The sequence below is a fragment of the Mastigoproctus giganteus genome, chromosome 5 (assembly GCF_048544385.1).
Source record: "Mastigoproctus giganteus isolate SK-2022 chromosome 5, ASM4854438v1, whole genome shotgun sequence".
NCBI lineage: Eukaryota > Metazoa > Arthropoda > Arachnida > Uropygi > Thelyphonidae > Mastigoproctus > Mastigoproctus giganteus.
Window position 1 is genome coordinate 212,350,129 of NC_143579.1, and position 19,892 is coordinate 212,370,020.

Consider the following 19,892-nt stretch of genomic DNA (forward strand, 5'->3'; position numbering starts at 1 on the left):
ACCTACCTGATAACTTAATCATAAAATGTTTGTTAAGCAAGTGGCATTTCATACCAGGTTTATGTCATTAAAAAAAAAAAGCCTTTATGTCTTCTGTGGTAGTTTAGTTAGCATGACACATTGCTGCTTGTCATTTGTTTGGAGTGGTCCGGGTTCAATTCCCATCCGTGACTGGAGGAATTCTTCAAGCCTCTTTAATCAGGACTGTAATTAGCTGATCACAGGGGGCATAGGGGGTTTTTCCCTGTAAGTTATTCCTGGTTTTTCCATTTGCACAATATTCAAATTAGACTGAGAACACACAGTTCAGACAAACAACATATGGCCTATATTAGAATTAGTCACTCAATATGGGAGAGGAATGAAGTGGAAGACAACTATGAAAGGAAATGGAATTGCTTCCCTACCCATAGCTGCAGTTGTGAGCAATCACTACTGCAGCTATGGGCAGGGAAAGCAATATTATATTTTATAAATTTTAAGAGTTAATACAAATAATCATAAATATAGGAAAAGTTACCTTTATATCTTTGCAGAATTTCACACTGCTCAACCTGAAATATGCTGTTGGACCATCAGGTAAGTGTATCAAGAGTAATGCATATGCTCTTCATTAAGGAAATTAGTCAGTTTATATGTGAAAAAATATCAGTTAAGTTTACTGCATTAAAATTGTAGTAACTTATAAATATTCTGTTTATACTCTGGCATGACCACATAAGTCAGAAGAGTTTCAATTGATCATTTTGACAATGAATATAATCATTAATCATATTTTGCAGTTATGTGGGCTATGACCGTGGTCAACTCAAATGAGTGCTATTGCTCCAACATCACTCACTTGGCTGTGTCAGTCTACCTATGACGATTTAAAACAATTTTTTGTATGAATGCGCTGTAGAAATGAATGAATTGAATAATAACAGAAAGTTTATAAGCACTATAAAAAATAACTCAGAGAAATAAATTTTCATCCCATACACATGTGGAAAAGAGTTGGAGTAGTGGAATGATAACACTGTAGTCTGATATAATCCTTGAATGATGAAATGTAGGTATAGAATCTTGGTTAAAATTACATGCTCTTTAGAGTTTTTTAATGAAATCATACATGCAATGGAATCTGTTTAAGAGGATTTAGTTTAAGATCTAAGGCTTAAACTGAATCCTCTTTGGGAGTTTCAGATCTTATCTAAGGAGATGAAGGTCATGAACAATTCCCCATGAGTTTAGTGTATTTCTTTCACCCATTTAAAATATTCCCCCTTAAAATACTATTTCTTGCCTAATAAGATTTTTACTGGACTGCACAAATTGGATGATTTTTTTTATATAAAAACATGTCATAGGAACAGGCACATTTTGGCCCCAGTTGCCCTTGTGCCCAAAAAACACTAATACCAATACTGGACTGCACATGAACATATCAGTATATATTAATTCCCATCTGAACATACTATGTAATTTTTCTATACCAAGCTTTAAAGAAGCTCAAGGCATTATGAAACTTCATGAAAAGTTGAAAGAGGATAAGGAAATGCTTCAGAAAGGCATAAAATCAAGTCAATGACTACAACCTAGAGATTGCAGCAGCCCAGGGAAAAAAACAGATGGATGCTTGCAGTGTGTGTGTGTGTGTGTGTGTGTGTGTGTGTGTGGTGCTTTTCTTATTGTGGGAGATGCTCAACAGAGCTGATTATCATTTAATGGGAAAGCAGCATGTTGATTCGGCTAGACTGAGGAGTGCAGTAGGGGAAATAGCATAATGAGAAAAAGAAAGGGGGGATTAGGAAAAGTAGAGGGATGAAGGGAACAAAGGATTGAAAAACAAGTTACAAGATAACTACAGAAAAAAAACAGGCAATGAAGGAAGGCAAGACACAGAAAACAAGGAAAAGTACTGATAGTCAAGGAACAAGCTGTTCTATAAGTTGGGACAGAAGCCGGAATTATCCAAGAAGTAGAGACAGATCTAAAAATAGTTTCAATAAGAGTAAAGAACAAGTTAGGCCCCGGCACAGATCCCAAAGCAATAACCAAAAACATTTCCAAAGCCATTATAGATTGTGTCATGCACATTTAACACAATCTCCAAGTCAAATTTCAGATAAAATAAGGGAAGAAATTTTGGAAAAAGGATAGAAATGGCAAAGGAGCAGAGTAAAAGAAGAAAATATGGGAGGTCATCTTTTAAATAATCTGAGTTTGGTTTGTAGTGGGGTTTAGTGGTGCATGGACTATGTGGGTCATAACACGCCATCAAATAATCTTAAAATGAGGAAATGAGTTCAAAATCAGAACCCAAGTGCTGTATTAAAAACTTTAGCATAAGGAGCGCTGAGAAAACAGAAAGAATTGTTTGGGTATATTGATTTAATTGATTTTTACTATTCTAGTTAATTCAAAACAAAACATTTGTCTTCTTATGTTTTAATATTTCTACACCTTCAAATCTACTTCAAGGGTTCATTTCTAGGGGCACACTAGTAGTAGTTTGTTTGTTGTTATTTGGTTTTTAGGAGCATTAGCAACTAAGACCATATATTGCTCCAGGGATATGCAGTGGTCATTCCCTGACCTTTCTGCATCCTCCATATTTGGTGGTCATGGGCTCGATCTAATCAAGAAGCATGTGCTACGCACTGCTGCTCCTGCCCACCTGGCTACGGAGGCGCCACACTAGTAGTAGTACCACCACCTGTTTAAAGTTCAGATATCATAATAAATTTTTAAACAAAAACTATAACAAGGCAGGATTAAAAATTTTAAAAAAGCATATGCAAACGTGTGTAATAAGTCAACAACAAAAAAAAGGATATTTGGATGTCGTCTATTTTCATTTATGATAATGATATCTGTAAAATTTCTAGCAGCAGCTTGTTTCACCATTTTCTTTACACTTGATCTGTGTCTAAAATAAAATTCTGCATTCGGAATAGTTTGCTTTAGTTCTCTGCAGAACTTAATTGTTCTCTGCAAAAAATAAAAATTCAATAGTTAAAAAAACTTTTAGCAAACTTTTATCCCTGCATGTAAAAAATACATGCAGGGCTATGCAGAACATTGAGAGAATGTATATAATAATACAAATTTACTGTTTTATACTTTATAGTATAATGTATAAACATAAGGTAGAGTCAAAAAGGTTTTCAAACATAAAATTCACTGTGCACTACCATGCATAAGTGATAAGCACTTGGGGAGTTACACAAGACTATACAGATGTTTCATGTCCATGTTTCATTTGTGAATATATACCTCTTCAGTAATGTTAAGTCAGTTAAGGCTGAGATCTGACTGTATTTCATCAGATACAGCCCCATGTAAAAAATAATTTTAAGCATTTAACAAACATTAAGCTTTTTTTGCAGATAGAGAAGTTTTAGAAAAATGTGCATGATTAATCAAGCATGTCATCTAAAGAACCTAAAAGTACTACAAGTTTCAGCACTTCAAGACAAGACGACCATTGCTGAAAATTATCCTGTTAGTAGGCCAACAACAGTTTGCAGTGAAGACTCCATTAACTATGTTTGGGAGGTCAGGTTAACAGTAGGCAAATGACAGGTTTGACAGTAGGCTAACCAATGAAGCTGATAAGGTAATTGGCATTTTGTAATGCAGTTATTGAACCAATCAAGTTCAATGTACATCATATAGGTGAGCATCTAGTTTTGCTCAAGAGATTTATCACCACAAATGAGAAAATTAAAACATGTTACTTTTATAATATGCAACTGATAAGATAATTTCACCACTGAAACATCTTACTGAAAATTTCCATCTCTGTAAAAAAGGTAGAAGTTCTGTGCAGATTTATCAAAAGACAAAGCAACGTTGGGGAGAGAGTAGTTCAGCTCAACAGGGGTACAGTGTGCTTCATTGGCAGCACTGAAGGCAGTTGCAAACAGAAACATGAAGAATTTTCATTAGTGATATGTCCAAAGGTTGAACACCAACCTTTTCCAAGGAAGGATGGTGTAACATGCACAAACTAACATTTATTTTTAGCTAATTCTGTGTTTAATCTGGCAGCCATCCTTTTTGTTTTTGTTTTATGATTTCAGGTCTTAGCCGACTGCAACCATTGGATATCTCAATTAATAAACCCTTTAAAATACAAATTGCACGATAAATACCAATACCCAAGTATGTCACTGGTTCTTTACATGTTACTTGCCAATCGGAATTTGTGTCGCCATAACCATATGCTCAAATTCAAAAAATTTTTATCCGGTTAGTCACTATGTTTGCTTAATTAGGAACACAAATCAGCATCTGCAACTAAATCCAAGTGCTCACATTCTGGTTTAGTTGTTAACTATTGCTTTGTATAATCATATTTATAACACCACTATAACATCTGTATACAGTAATATGATACTGTTACCAAAGGAAGCTGTCCAATATCATTTATATATATCGCTTATGACATTGTTTAGCACTATTTCTGCAAATTCTCTATCCTAAAAAAAAAAAGGGTGTAATACAAGGCGTCACACCATTGCAATTATAGCAGCTACAAATTGATCTGTAATAGTGCCACAGAAAAGGTTAGATGGGCAAAGGCAGATTATGAGAAATCGCTGGCAAAGAGAGCAATGGGGATAAGGAATTTTTCACATTTATAAATGCAAAGAGAAAAAGGACAAACCAGATCGGCCCCTTATGTAATGGACACAGAATAGTATTAGATACCCCAGCTGATGTTGCAGATGAACTCAACAGTTATTTTGCATCAATATTTACAAAAGAAAAACCCTTTGTCAATAAGAAATTATAGAAGTGAAGTTAAAAAATATGAAATCAATGATATTGAAATTTCAGGATTTTTTTAATGAAAAAAATCTTTCGAGCCTACAGTTGAGTAAGGTTCCTAGGGATTAGCATTAGCATAGGCACACAATGAAAAAAAGCAAGCTTATATAGCATCAGCCGAAAAAAAAAAAAAAAAAAAAAAACCACCCATATTTCATCCATTCACTTGCTCCAAATGTTTGTCAAGTTCTTCCTTGAATCTATTTAAGCTATCACTTCAACAGATAGGGGTTTGTTCCAGCAATCAACCACCCGCTGGCTAAAGGCAAACTTCCGCACATCTATCCTACAACTGTCTTTCCTCAATTTGAATTTATGCTCTCTCAGGTGATTATTCTGAGCAAGAGGAAGAATCCCATCAGCATTGAGCATGCTCAAACCATTCAAGGCTTTATACACCTCAATCAGATCACCTCGCAGGTGCATAGTCTCCAGACACTGTAATTTGCAAAACTTAAGCCTTTCTTCGTAACAGCAACCCTTTGTTCCATTCACTAGTCTTGTTGCCCTTCTCTGTACTCGTTACAACAGCTCTACATCCTTCTTAAAATGAGGCCTCCAGATTGATTGAGATAGGGTATATGCTATCAGATTGATGGCATATACCCTATAATTTTAAGGGAGATGACAAGTGAGTGCATAGAACCATTGGGGCTAATTATGAGAGCAACACTGGACTCAGAAGAGATTCCGTTGGATTGGAAAGTGACAATGTATCTCCAATACATTTGTTCTAAGAGTGTAGTGGGAAATTACCGACCGGTCAGTAGTAACGAAAATCATGGAGACAATGATCAAGAATGGAATTCAGGATCATTTAGATAGAAATGAAATTCTGAAGGATATGCAGCATAGTTTTGTAAAGGGAAAATCATGTTTAACAAATCTAATTAGTTATTTTGACAGGGTCACTCATGAGCTGGATTTAAGGAATAATTTTGACATTGTTTATTTAGATTTCAGCAAAGCATTCAACTCAGTCCCACATGAGCAGTTACTTTATAAACTGGAACAGGTTGGAATCAGAAGGAAAACCCTTAGATGGATAGCATGATGGCTTCAGGGCAGGAGGTAGAGGGTTGTGATAAATGGTTATTCCTCAGACTGAGTTAACTTAAGTGGGGTTCCCCAGAGATCAGTACTAGGACCACTGTTGTTTTTGATTTTCTTAAATGACATCGATGAAGGGATAGAGGGTGTGGCGTCTAAATTTGCTGATGTAAAGATTGGTAGAGTAGTTAATAATCACTGCCAAGCAGAGCTTCTTCAGAGTGACCTAGGTAGAATTCAGGGATGGTCAGAAAAGTGGCAGCTTTTCTTTAATCCAGCAAAGTGTAAGGTCTTACACTTGGGGAACAGTAACCCCAAAATAACTTAAACACTTGGTGGAGTTGAACTAAAGTCAGTAATGGAAGAAACAAACTTGGGAAGTTATCTGAGCACTGCAGATAAGTTGCAAGGAAGGCCCATGGTGTCCTATCGATGATTTGCCGAACACTTTTTGAGGTGTATAAGGCCTTGAATGGGTTGAGCATGCTGAATTCTGATGAGATCCTTCCACTTGTTCAGATTACGAACCTAAGGGGGCATAAATTCGAATTAAGAAAAGACAGAGGTAGAACAGATGTGTGGAAATTTGCCTTTAGCCAGCGGGTGGTTAATTGCTGGAACAAACTTCCATCTGTTGTTGTGGAAATGATAGGTTAAATAAATTTAAGGATGAACTGGACAGGCATTTGGAGGAAATGGTGTGATTTTTTTTTTGGCTGATGCTGCATAAGCTCATACATTTGCTTTCTTGCATCACATGCCACTACTACTACTACTATTGCTAGTAAGGACATCATAATCCCATTATATAAGGCTATTATTAGACCACACATGGAGTACTGTGTTCACATGTGGAAACCACACCTAAAAAAGACACTGAGTTTCTTGAAAGGGTCCAAAAACAGGTAACTCGCCTGGTGAGATCGGCAAAAGAGTGTCCATATAAGGAAAGACTTCAAATATGTGGGTTGCACAGATTGGAAACTAGGCACCTTAGATGAGACATGATTCAGGTCTTTAAGGCTCTGAGAGGGAAAAAAAAATAAAATGAATGAGGACGAAATTTTCACAGCTATAAATGACTAGACAAGGGATCATAAATTCAAATTATGAGAGATGTTTAGAATTGCAGAAGTTTTATTTTCGCTAGCAAGTTATAAATTACTGGAATAAGTTACCTACATGGGTGGTAGAGGCTGACAGTTTAGGGGAATTCAAAGGTCAGCTGGATAGTTGCCCATAGGAGGAGGGAAATGCATAGGTTGTCTATTTCTTTTTCTTTTATTATTTATTAATTATTTATTTTATATTTTATCATTATTATTTTACTACTATTTTTTTTTTTTTTTTTTTGGCTGGTGCAGCGTAAGCCTTAGGCTTCCTTGCACCATAAGGCCATTACTAATACTAGTTAAAATCAAAGTGGAATAAATTCATTCAAGAGAGAATTAAGTGGTATCTAATGTTATCTACTCTCATAATTTTTATACAAAAGGCAGGTATGGAACTTTTTTATTAATTTAAATTATTATTTTGTTAAAATTCTTTATTTAATCACTTTGTATGTTCTTAAATCTTAAAGGGTGAAAAAAAAAACAATGCGGTTATTCCAGAATACATAGTTCTGGAATAAATATACTATACGATTTTTCTGCAACCTAATAGCAATTCTTGTTATTCTGAAATCTACTCACTGAATGTGGATTGTCACTAGTCGTAATTAGTATTTTAGGAAGGGTTTCTCTGTTGAAATATGCTGCCATCTCATCTGTAGCTTCATCAAACCGCACCTAAATTTTTAAAATATGAACACACTTCATCAACTGAAATTAATCAGAAATTTGTATAAATATTTATTCAAATGTTATTTGGTTTTAAAAAATTCACTAATTTTTGCTTATGAAATATTAAATTTAAATTCTACCCAGAATTCTTGTTTTGTTACTTCCTAAGACCCATGGTGACACTTTTAACTGCCATTATCTATTTAACTATTTCTCATATGAAATCACCACTGTTTCAAACAGACAAAGACAATATTGCCCAAACAGTTAGCCTTTCATAGTGCTGTGGTATGGAACTACTGATACACTGCAGTGATTGTTAAGCAATTTTTTTCATTTGTAGCCCTTAAGTTTACATTTTTGTTTTGCTACTTTAAATGCATAATACAGGTATATTTATCATACTTTTACTATATATAGCCAACACAATAAATAAGCAATAAATACATAAAACTGCCATGAAGATACATTAGGAAATATTTCATCACAGCAGTTTTATATATATTTTTATTTAGTACAAGTGATGGCTCAATGCATCAGCAACACCCCAACTGTAGAGGCCTACAATGCTGGCATACACTAGTAACTAAAAGTATGGAAACTTTTGAAAAAATTCAATTTTTCTACATTTAAGTTAAAATTAAAAATAATGTAAAGGTTTTAACCACTAATATTTATGACAGTGTTATATTTCTTTTTGTTCTGATGTTAATGCAATAAATTTCATTCAAATCCAATGAAGTGGAAAAAAAAGTTATGCTGTCAAATGTAATTACCACAAACACAAAATGATTCCAGAAACTTTGAAAAAACTTACAATCGTACAAATGAACAATGACTGTCATTGGCTACATGTGCAACATGCTGCACAGCATTAATAGCTGATTATACAGTGATTCTAGACATTTCTGTCTCTGGTGAGCACAAAGTGAAGTACGGTGTAGTTACTGAACATTGTTTAGGTAACTTCAATTCAACTTAAATTTTGCAAAATAAGCATTATGGTATCTTTGAGATGGGACTGGTCGATAGAGAAGAGATCTAAAGCCATTACTTTGCATAATGAGGGCTACACATGTGAATATGTTGTTTGTTATTTGGTTTTTAGGAGATTAACAACTAAGGCCATATTGTTCCGGGGATATGTGGTGGTCATTCCTTGACCTTTCCGCACCCTCTGTATTTGGTGGTTACTGACTCAAACCCCGGTCTAATCAAGAAGCGTGTGCTACGCACTGCTGCTCCTGCCCACCTGGCTACAGAAGCGGCACATATGAATAGACTGCAAAACTACTTAGTGAGGGTGCAACAAAATTAGAGTCCAAAAGCTGTGTACCTGGCATACGAATACTGAAACCATTTCAACCAAGCAGAGAATAGGCTGGAAAAGATGTACTTCTTTGCAGGATGACTGAAGAATTTCAAGACTTGCAATTGCAGACAGAAGATAACATCTAAAATAAGAAGTATATTGATGACCTCTGACTTGAGAGTGAGTGAAAGGAAAATCTGATGTTGGCCTTTTGACAATGGAATTAAAGCTAGAATTCCAAGAAAAAGCTATTCTTGAGTTTAAAGCAGACAGATGAGACTTACCAGGCCAAAAAGCATGTTGTTTGGACTTCTGAACGATGGCAGTGTGTGCTATGGAGTGATGAGACCAAAATTTCAATATTTGACAGTGATGGATTTAGATATATCAGAAGAAGACTATTAGATGATTTGATGCCAGAGCACCTCAATGCAACACCCACAGTGTTATGAGGGGATACATGTCATATGCTGGAGTCAGCAGAATTGAAGTGTTGCAGGGTATAATCAATGCAAGAAAGCACACTGAATGCATCCTTGAGAGAAAGCTACTGCAGTCTGCTGATGACCTTTTTCCTGATCCAACTAACTTCATTTTCCAACAAGGTGGAGCACCAAGTCACACGACAAAGATATATTAAAGTAATGGAATGGCCTGGAAATAGTCCAGACTTGAAATGGCTTGTGCATGCTTCTTAACCAAGCAATAAACAAGAACAGAATGTATTATTCAGTCACGGTTCCATGTAATCACAAAAGAAGAACTGGAGAAATTGGTATATTCCACACCTCGAAGATGCCAGGGAGTAATCAAGAGTAAAGGGTATCTAACAAAATACTTATTGCGATGCTACTGCAAGGTTTAAGTTACACTTTAACAGTATAATTGCTTATGAATTTCCATATTGTTTATTGTATTTAGTATAGAATAAAGTGAATTTCAAAATAGCATGCACCTTTGTGTGTATTTTTCTTGAAAAACTTTCTCCTACTTGCCTTAAAAACAGCTATATTTTTAAGTTTCCACAATTTTGGCCACTAATGTATATCTGAATAATAATAATAATAATAAAAAACTTGATTAAAACATCATAATTTTTTTTTTAGTTTGAGAAAATATATTTGACACATCTTGGTATGTTTAGATTCAATACATTTAGTCTAAGATGCCATTTGAGGATACCAGTTATCTGATGATGAAATCAAATCAAATAGTCCTGAAACTGGCCACAATAGTGCCACTGAGTTTCAATGAATAGTAGATTCACCTTTTGGGTGATGTTATTTAGTTAAAAATGATATTTACTTTTAAGTCGCCTTGTGGTTAAATGTAGTCATTTCTAAAGAGTGTAAACCCAAGCCCTGTCACTATAAGGAGAATAGTGTCCTCCCAGCAAATAAAGACCCAAAAAAAAATAATACGGAGAATAGCATTATTTTCTCAAGCTACTTTAATGCCTGTACTGAAATAGCACCCTGCTTCTTTACACACACACTTTTTTTTTTTTTTTGCTATAATGTTTATTATTTGTATTTAATATTAAATACAAAATTGTTTACTGTTTTATTGATGTAAGTGCATGCTGCTTATTGTAATCACGGATAATGTTATCACTTTTATGAAATCCTGATCAGATATACACAAATAAAAATGCCATTTATCATAATCAGACTTTGGTTTATGTTATCATGGTTATGCATATGCAGGGGAAGTGATTACGTAACGTCCAGATTTTTTCTTGACCTCTGACATATTGTATGGCTGGTTACTGAATTTTCTTCATACAGTTATGGCTGTCACTGTCGTTAGTCCATGAAAAGAAAGTACCATATCTGTACTCCTACCAATATGACTAACAGTACAGTATTAACACTCTTCTAATCCTTTTCTTGATTTTAATATTTTCTTTGTTTTTAATGGTTTGTAGAGATTTAGAGAAACATTAAGACAATTTCATTTTTATCAATAACTTTCTTGGAGAAATAGTGGGCAGTCAAATTAAAGTATTTTATATTGTTTGATTTCAGGGTTTTCTTTCTTCCTCTTCTACATTGTTATGTACACATTTCAGTGCCACATCAAGAAACAACATTGAACAGCTCTTTTCTTATTTCTTCAGTTATTATTATCACTTTAGCCGAGTCCTGAAGTGATCACAATAAGTGGCATCCACTGTATTAAAATTTATATAAAAATTTATTCTTACATTGTTTGGAGTAGTAAGAACCAAAATGGAGAATTATTTGGGTTTCTGTTATGATATTAGAATTTAATATATGGTAATCCATAATAAAAAAAATATATTATACTATATACCTCATCATCTTCTGGATCCACCATAGTCTCATCTGGCTCTCTTGTGTTTTCCAATGTTTTAGGAACTGGTTTTGGTGGAGCCTAAGAAAAAAACACAACAGCTAGACTATTAATTTTAAAAATAACATTTCTAAAATATAACTCAAATGAATTATAAAATATTAATCTGCTTCCTTCAGCAATGTGAAGTCAATGGATTTATAAGTATATTAATACAAATCTTGAGTTTTTTTTTGATGGAGCTACCCAATATCAATTATTTGATATTAAGAGGTAATAGTGCTAATAAAAATATTAAAGACACTTTTACACAACACCAAAATGAAGGGAGTATCATAGATATCAGCAGTAACCAGTATGTGTGGCAGTCCAGAGCCTATAGTTTTCAAGAGCTTAAATTGCTGAATGTAGCATTATCAGTCATTTGCTGTTATACACCAAATTTGCTGGTATACACCATTGTAATTAGCCTGAATGTCAATAGTAGCTGGAAGAATAGGCCTGACATAATCACAAAATGATTCAGAATATCTACTGTGTGTGTGTGTGTGTGTGTGTGTGTGTGTGTGTGTGTGTGTGTGTGAGTGAGTGAGTGAGAGAGAGAGAGAGAGAGAGAGAGAGAGAGAGAGAGAGAGAGAGAGAGAGAGAGAGTGCAAGCAAGAAAATGGTCCAATCAGTCTAAGAGCCATCTCTGCAAAGTCCAGCAAGAGATTTAGGCATCAACAGAAGTGGCTATAAAAGCATCTGTTATTCACAGTCTTAGTTTTCATTAAAATTTCAACTACCATAAATAAACAATGGTTTTAGTACTTGAGAAGAATGAAGTTTGTGCATCCAAGTTTCCCAAGTTTTCCTACTTTTCAACAAGTAACATCAAAAGAGTAACCTGCTTTGGGATGCTATTTGTTTAAAAGCAGTGTATTTCAGGGTAACTTAAGGGCAAAGTCTGATCTATTGTAAATTCTAAGACCACTGACAATTTCACTTACATTTACTGCATTTGCTTACAGGTCAGTGCTCCCCAACACAAAGGACAAGATTGTCCTTGGCTACAGAATTATTTTTGATGTCAAAGTTTATAAATAGACTTAATTTATCCACATGGAAACTCATGCAGAACTGCTACACTATTCATAATTTGTCAGAGAAATGTTAACTGAGACCACATACTATTTGATAATGGACCAGTAAGTCCTGGCACAGATTGTCATTGATGCTGGTCACCAAACATAAAAGAACAAGGTGGTTCACAGCCTACAAAATTTATTTTTAAGGTCGTCGCTTCTATATTAATACACAGGGTTGTTAAAATTAAAGTATCCCATGTAGAGGGCGCTGGAGCGAGTTCTAAGGCTCATACTGAAGAGAAATTTGGATAACAGGTACAATAAAGAATGTGCTTGCCATTTATTGGAAAAAAAAATTAGTTACAAAATTTGTCACTGTATGGCACGTAACTATCTTAGTTATGATTATGCAAATAACTTACGTTATTGGCATAATTGTAAGTTATTGCCATAGTGCCACTACTCAGTTCTACTGTACTGTATAAAAGCAAAGCAGTCTCTTCAAAATCATACAGTAGATGTTTGCCCGCACCACAGCAGCAATGCCAACAACGTTGCAGGAAAAGGTGCCATTAGTGAAGCTGTACTATCAGAACAACAACAATGCACCTGCGGCTATCAGAGAATTCTGGCATCAGAAGCATGGGTGGATTTACGGCCACATTCATGATTGGGCCATTTTTTTTTTTTTTTTTTGAACAGGTAACACTGACTGGACCCCGCACCTGTTCTGTCACTGGACAGCGACGGAACAGGTGCAACATGGGTGCCTTCAGGATACCATATTCATGCAAGATGGTGCGCCACTCACATCCACTGTTGTGTCCAAAGATTGCTAAGGAAACACTTTACAGACAAACGGGCCATCAGCCATTGTTTCCAGACATCTTGGCCACCTGATCACTGGACCTCAACCCCATGTGACTTCTGGTTGTGGGGTTTTTTGAAGAACCAGGTGTATCGGGAAGAATGTCAAACTCTGGCAGATCTGAAGGACAGCATTAAATGTCATGTGCTGGATATCCCAGTTGACATGTTACATTCTGCTGTAGAAAATGCTGTTCTTCAAATGGAAACTGTTGTTGACCAAAATGGAGGACATATTGAACAACTGTAGCACTGTTCAAGTGATTTGTATTGCCACAGCACCATATAGTGACAAATTTTGTAACTTCAAATTTTTTTTCCCCCAATAAATGGAGAGTGCATTCTTTATAGTACCTGCTGTCCAAATTTCTCTTCAGTACAAGCCTTAGAACTCATCCCAGAGCCCTCTACATAGGGATACTTTAATTTTAACAACTCTGTACTTGAACTTTTCCTTGAACTCTGGTTTGTAAGGAGGGTCACAAACAATACATATATTGCCTTTATTGTGCAAATGATATGAGATCATCCCATATCCCTAACATCAAATATTGTATTATGTAAAATGTACAATGCCACGTAATAAGCATTAGCATTAATAGAGGTATATGATGCAAGAAAGCAAGCTTATACAGCATCAGCCAAAAAATAAAAAACCCATTTCACATCCACTTGCTTTAAAAGTTTGTCCAGTTCTTCCTTGAATTTATTTAAGCTATCAACTTCCACAACAACAGATGGAAGTATATTCCAGCAACCAACTACCTGCTGGCTAAAGGAAAATTTCCAATCTATTCTACAATGTCTTTCCTCAATTTGAATTTATGGCCCCTCAGGTACATAATCTAAGCAAGAGGAAAAAATGCCATCGGCATTCAGCCTGCTCAACTCATTCAAGGCCATCTCATACACCTCGCAGGTGCCTAGTCTCCAGACACTGAAATTTTCAGAATTTGAGCCTCTCTTGGTAAGAGGACCCCTTCGTTCCCCTCACCAATCTTGTTGCCCTTCTCTGTACTCGTTCTAGCAACAACTCTATTTATTGCACTTTTAACAAACTATCCACAATGCAAACTCATCCATCTGCCTGTCAGGTAACCACATTTTCTCTTTATTGTATATAGTAGACATTGCTAAGCTGCACTTGACTTTTTTTACATCTGAACTACAGTCCTCAAAGATATGACTGGGAAAACTCATACCTCAAAATAACACTGATTAGCAGGAAGTGAAAAAATATTTGAAAATACTCAGAAGCAGCAACCAAATATCTAATATCAAATAGCATTTTTCAAGATTTTATTACCAGATTAGATTTTAATACCAGATAGCGTTTTTCAGGTAATTTGTGCACTGTTTCTAGCTTCTATTCAATAAATACATACAAAATATAGACAGCAAAGTCTTGCCTTAGGAAAATACCAAAAATTCTTATGAAGAGACATTGTTTTTTCTCTAAAAGATCTGTTACCGTACTTTTTAAACAGGCTCCATGGTTTCAACTGCCATTAATGAGAACTGTATAAGAATACACAATTCAACTCCCAACTCTTTTTTTTATATAGCATTTCCTTTTAATTTTATGACAGGATGTATGATAGTTTTTTTTCCAAAGGCCATGTTAAATATCGTTACACAGAGCTAGTAACAGCAATTTTGAAAGAGTTGATCTGAAATTTACATTTCAGATCAACAGCATTTTTATTTCTTTAAATAAAGTTTATACATTTGTAAATGTGCTTTGAAGACATGGTTTTCAAGGTTTGAAGAATATCTTATGCTGCTTTCCAACCTTTCAAGAATATTTTCTGCGGCTCCCAGTGTTAACTGAGCTTGGACACTCATACAGCATGAATTCTAAAGTACAGTCACCAACAGTTTTCCTTCTTTATGCTCTTAAATAATAAAACAATGATTTTAGATCCTTTTTTCAATCAATCAATGAAAATGTATGCAGTTATATTCTTTATATTTTATATCCTTTTTTTTTATAATGAAAACCCCAAATACAAGAGGTATTAGGACCTGTAGTACTTAGTATCATGAATGGGCTGAAGATTGAGAAATGAAAGAAGATACTTGTTGACATTTGACTTGAATTTCTGTAGATTTAAATTTTCAGGAAATACGTATGAAAGGAGGTTGTTCCAGAAAATAGAAGTTGAATGAATAAACGAGGAAGAAGAAAAGTTGGTTCTGTGAGTTTGAAGTTGGATAGTAAAAGGATGTTGACTGGTTGTGGCACATCTCCTGACTGCTTTGGAAGAGAGCGAGAATTATAGAAGCCAATTCAGAAGAAGTATCTGTAGAAACGGCATGGAGCAGAAACAGAATGTTTATGATACAGAGAGTGGAGAGACTCTGTTAGCAATGATTCATTAATTAGCCTAACTGTCTCTTTTGAATGGAATCTAGAAGCCCGAGAGAGAGATTTTGGGGGCACTGCCCAGATGTGAGAACAATATTCCACAGAGTGAACAGCTGTTTGGAAGAAAAGTAATGTCGAGAGCAAAAGAGTAAACCAAGTTTTTTAGATGCAGTGGAAGAAATATTTGTAATGTGCTTATGCCAAGAAAGAGAGAGAGAGAGAGATTAGAAGTCAGGGTAATCCCCAACAGAGATATATGATCTTGCCTACATCATAGAGTGCCTTTGAAGATAGGCATAGGAGCAGAAGAATCCTTTTTGCAAGATATAAGAGAGGACTGAGTTTCAGAAGAATTTTAACCTAACACAGTGTGCCAGAAAAGATATTAATTTTTTCTTACTTCTTTACAGATAATAAAATATTGTTTCTATTATGAACATTTTAGTCACAACTGATCATAAAAAACTTCAACTACCACTGGCATATAGTATTATAACCAACATTAGCTTTAGAGACAAGATGCTAACTTTCTTTAAATATTTTCAGAGATGAAAATACCAAAATGCTACCACAGCCACAAGCATAATTTTACCTTCAACCTCTCAGTTATTAACTGTTTGTTGTTGTTTGTTATTTGGTTTTTAGGAGCATTAGCAACTAAGGCCATATTGCTCCGGGATATGCGGTGGACATTCCCTGACCTTTCCGCATCCTCCGTATTTGGTGGTGACGGGCTCGAACCCCGGTCTAAACAAGAAACGTGTGCTACGCACTGCTGCTCCTTCCCACCTGGCTACGGAGGCGCCAGTTATTAACTAAAGCATAAAAAATTTGTAGTTATCGAGTTATCACAGTTGTTCCTGGGATCTCTAACTGGTTGTTAAATTCCACAATATTCAGGATCAAAATAAATTTCTAGGTGTTTTCCACAATCTGTAAACACCTTATAAAAAAATAAATATATAAGTGGCAAATTTATTAGGTGCACCAACCTAACAGTGAGTAGCATCTTCTTAAGCCATCAGAACGGCCTCAAGTCAGAGGGACACAATCCACAAGGATGATAGCCCATGCACCCTTGACTACATCCTGCAGTTGCCTCAGACCGGATTCATGGACAATTCATTCCACAAATGCTCAATCAGGTGGCGATTCAGTGCTTAAGGTGGCCAATGAAGAATGGACCTCATGCTCCTGAAACCCTTTCTAAATTATATATATTGACTTGTTAATATCCATTGATAGATACTAACAAGTACCACGAAAACTAAAAACACACTTTACACCATAACACTTACATCACTAGCCTGCAGTGCTGATACTTGGCATGACAGGAACAATAATTTGTGGTGTTGTTGTGATCCCGCACACAAACACATGGAACAGCTGCAATTGGGATTTGTCAGACTAAATTTCAGGTGACCTCTTCCTACTCTTCAAATGTTCAGTGTTCCTGTGTACACTGCACATATAGTTGCATTTTAGTTGACAAGCATGGACTCCAGTGAGGGTCCAATACATGTTTATATCTTTATATCAAATTTTATCTCATTTAAAATTTCATTTACTAATTTTAAACGACAGCAAGTTCATATATAAAATTATAGTTTGATTTCAACATAGGATTTATTAATTCATTTTATCTATAAGTCCTTTATAGCTAATAAATTTTCAGTCATATGAATTTTACATAATACTAAATGTTTTCACAATATGTACTTCAATTCATTTTATAATTTATTTTTTAAACTAATAATGCCATTATTTGAAAACATTAAGGAAATGAACTGTGTTTGAAATGTACTTACGGCATCTCCAAGTGCTTTGGCTTCTTTTAGTCTTTTCTTTCTTGCTAACAGTTTTGCCTAAAAATTTTAAAAAATCAAATTTATTATTTATTCATTTTCACAATGATTTAGAAACTTATAAAAGGAAGGATATAAAATAAGCAGGTTGAAGAACTATTCAATCTTAGAATTTAAGAAAAAGTTTTATGAATGTTAAAAATATATATTTTTAGAAACTCAGGTAAATAACAAACTTATAACACCTATGTAAGCAAAAAAGGAATAAGTATATCATAAATTCAATCCTTATAGACATTGTAGTATATTCATAGCAATGAACAGAAAATAACAATAAATAAAGAAATTAATGGTATAGCATGCAAATCATTTTCTGTACCAGCAGCATTTTTATTTATGCAATATTTATCCATCTCACATTTCTGTATAAATACAACATGAATAAAAAAAGCTGAATCAGCAAATATAATTTTGAAACCGGTGAATTATACCCTATTTCACTTTATAATTTATTTTAAAAAAAAAAGCATGGTAATAATTACATATTTAGAAGTTTTTTAAAAAACTGAAGGCAATTTTACCACATTAAACTTTTGTTTGACAGCTATATGCAAGGTACACAAACCCTTGCTTGACTCAGTACTCTCAACTACTAAAACATTTTGGCAATATTTCAATTCCTCTGCAAGATTCTTCTTCACGCCAATGGTGAGCTAAGTATTCTTTGTGTGGTTTATATGTGCAACTTAGAACATGCTACACACGAAGTGGTAAGATACTTATAGTAGTTATATTAAAGATGCATTTCTTTTATTCTGCACCAATTGGTAAAAATGTGTTTTGTTACACATTGCCAGAAGAAGGAAGCATGCACAGAAATTAAGGAAATAATACTTCAGTATGAAATATGTTTTCAATTGCACTCTATACTACAATTGCATCAGTTCAGAAACTTTTAGGTAAATGCAAGTAGAAGGTAGAGTGATAAGTTACTCCAGGGTTACTGCACTAAATGCATTTGAGGCTAAAATAAAATAATGTGAAAGCTGCAATCAAAGACAGCACAAGTCCTGCTGCACAATGTACAGGTGTTTTGATTTCTTCTATTTATACAGGGTGTCTCAAAAATATTGGTACAAACTTTTAGGGGAGGTAGGTAACATCTAAAGGAATGTGAATTGCATAGGAACACATAACCGGAAACGTCACTGTAAGTTGGTAGATGGCGCTGTTCATCAGTTCGCTAGAGGGAAAATTTCTGGTTTACTCATTCAAGCAGTAGTCGCCGCACGAAGAGCATGCATCGATATATGACCTGTGAGCTGGCAGACATGCACCTAGTGTATGGATTAGCAGAGGGCAATGGATGAGCCGCTCAATGAATTTATGGAGAACGCTTCCCAGACATACATGTACCGGACCACCATTTGCTTGCGCTTGTACATCAAAATTTGTGCGATTATGGGTCATTTAGAGGTAACAGGAGTAGTGCAGGCAGACCACGTTCGATGCGAACTCCTGCCAGGGAACAAAGTGTGTTGAATGCTGTCCAGAACAATCCTACTACTGGCACACATGCCGTTGCTTCTGCCTTAGGAGTGTCTCGTTGCAGCAGTTTTGGTGAAAGAAAGAGTGACCTAGCATGAGGGAAAGAGAGAGTGAATGAGTGGAAGAGCAAATGTAATTGGCCGAAAGAATACAAAGTTAAAAATAACTTACATTACTTTACATATACTGTACCAACAAACATTTACTAACCACATAAACACTATCACTGCATTCTCCCCTGGCCTACAAAAAAAAAAAAAAAAAAAACCTTGCGGCTAGGCCTGCACCACAACTGAAGAATAACAGTAAGTTGAGGTGCCCAGAAAGTGCAGTGCAGAAAGTAAGAGTCGAATAAATCAGATGAGATCTAGAAGAATGAATAAAAGTGTAAGCGTGTGATAAAAAAAACACAAACCATAAATGCTACAGTTAAGTATACACTAACTCGTTTTAATTAGCATTTAAATTTACACTACACATCATTGCATCCCCTCCTGGTGTGTGAGAAAAAGATGAATGAGTTGAGTGGGAAAAAAAAAAAAAAAAATGCAAGTAGAGTGAGAATGCAGATTATAAATGTCTCTCTCTTCCACCCCATTGCCTGGTGGGTTCCCCACTGCCAGCTAACATATCCCACCCCCGGAGCGGGACGGGCAGCTTGACCATACCGAATTCGACACTGCTTGGACATGACACTGACGAAGACATTCTGCAGCTTTGCTGCCAACACGCCATTGGCGATCTGAACTGGGTACTCTAACCTGGTTCCCTTTAAAACCCCATCCCCAGGCAGGGGGGGACGGATCTCTGTCTCCTCTCCTCCCTGCCCCCCCCCCATACTTTGCCTGGTGGGGCTCGTCTCCACTGACCTCTTTGGGGATGCCTTTTTTTTTTTTTTTATGAAAACCCCAAACACGAAAGGTATTGAAACCTATAGTACTTAGTACGTGCATGGGT

General features: G+C 35.4%; 1 protein-coding gene across 1 annotated transcript in view; it reads right to left on the reverse strand.

Annotated features, from left to right (window-relative positions):
* LOC150086080 (ribosome production factor 1) overlaps positions 1-19,892 on the reverse strand; it is a 38,316-nt gene that overhangs the window by 11,650 nt on the left and 6,774 nt on the right. Inside the window, exons 2-6 of the mRNA XM_090373694.1 lie at positions 17,391-17,447; positions 11,281-11,361; positions 7,563-7,658; positions 2,820-2,973; positions 521-603 (exon numbers count right to left, since the gene is read on the reverse strand). Coding sequence (XP_090229820.1) covers positions 521-603; positions 2,820-2,973; positions 7,563-7,658; positions 11,281-11,361; positions 17,391-17,447 — 471 coding nt within the window. The remainder of the gene's footprint in view (positions 1-520; positions 604-2,819; positions 2,974-7,562; positions 7,659-11,280; positions 11,362-17,390; positions 17,448-19,892) is intronic.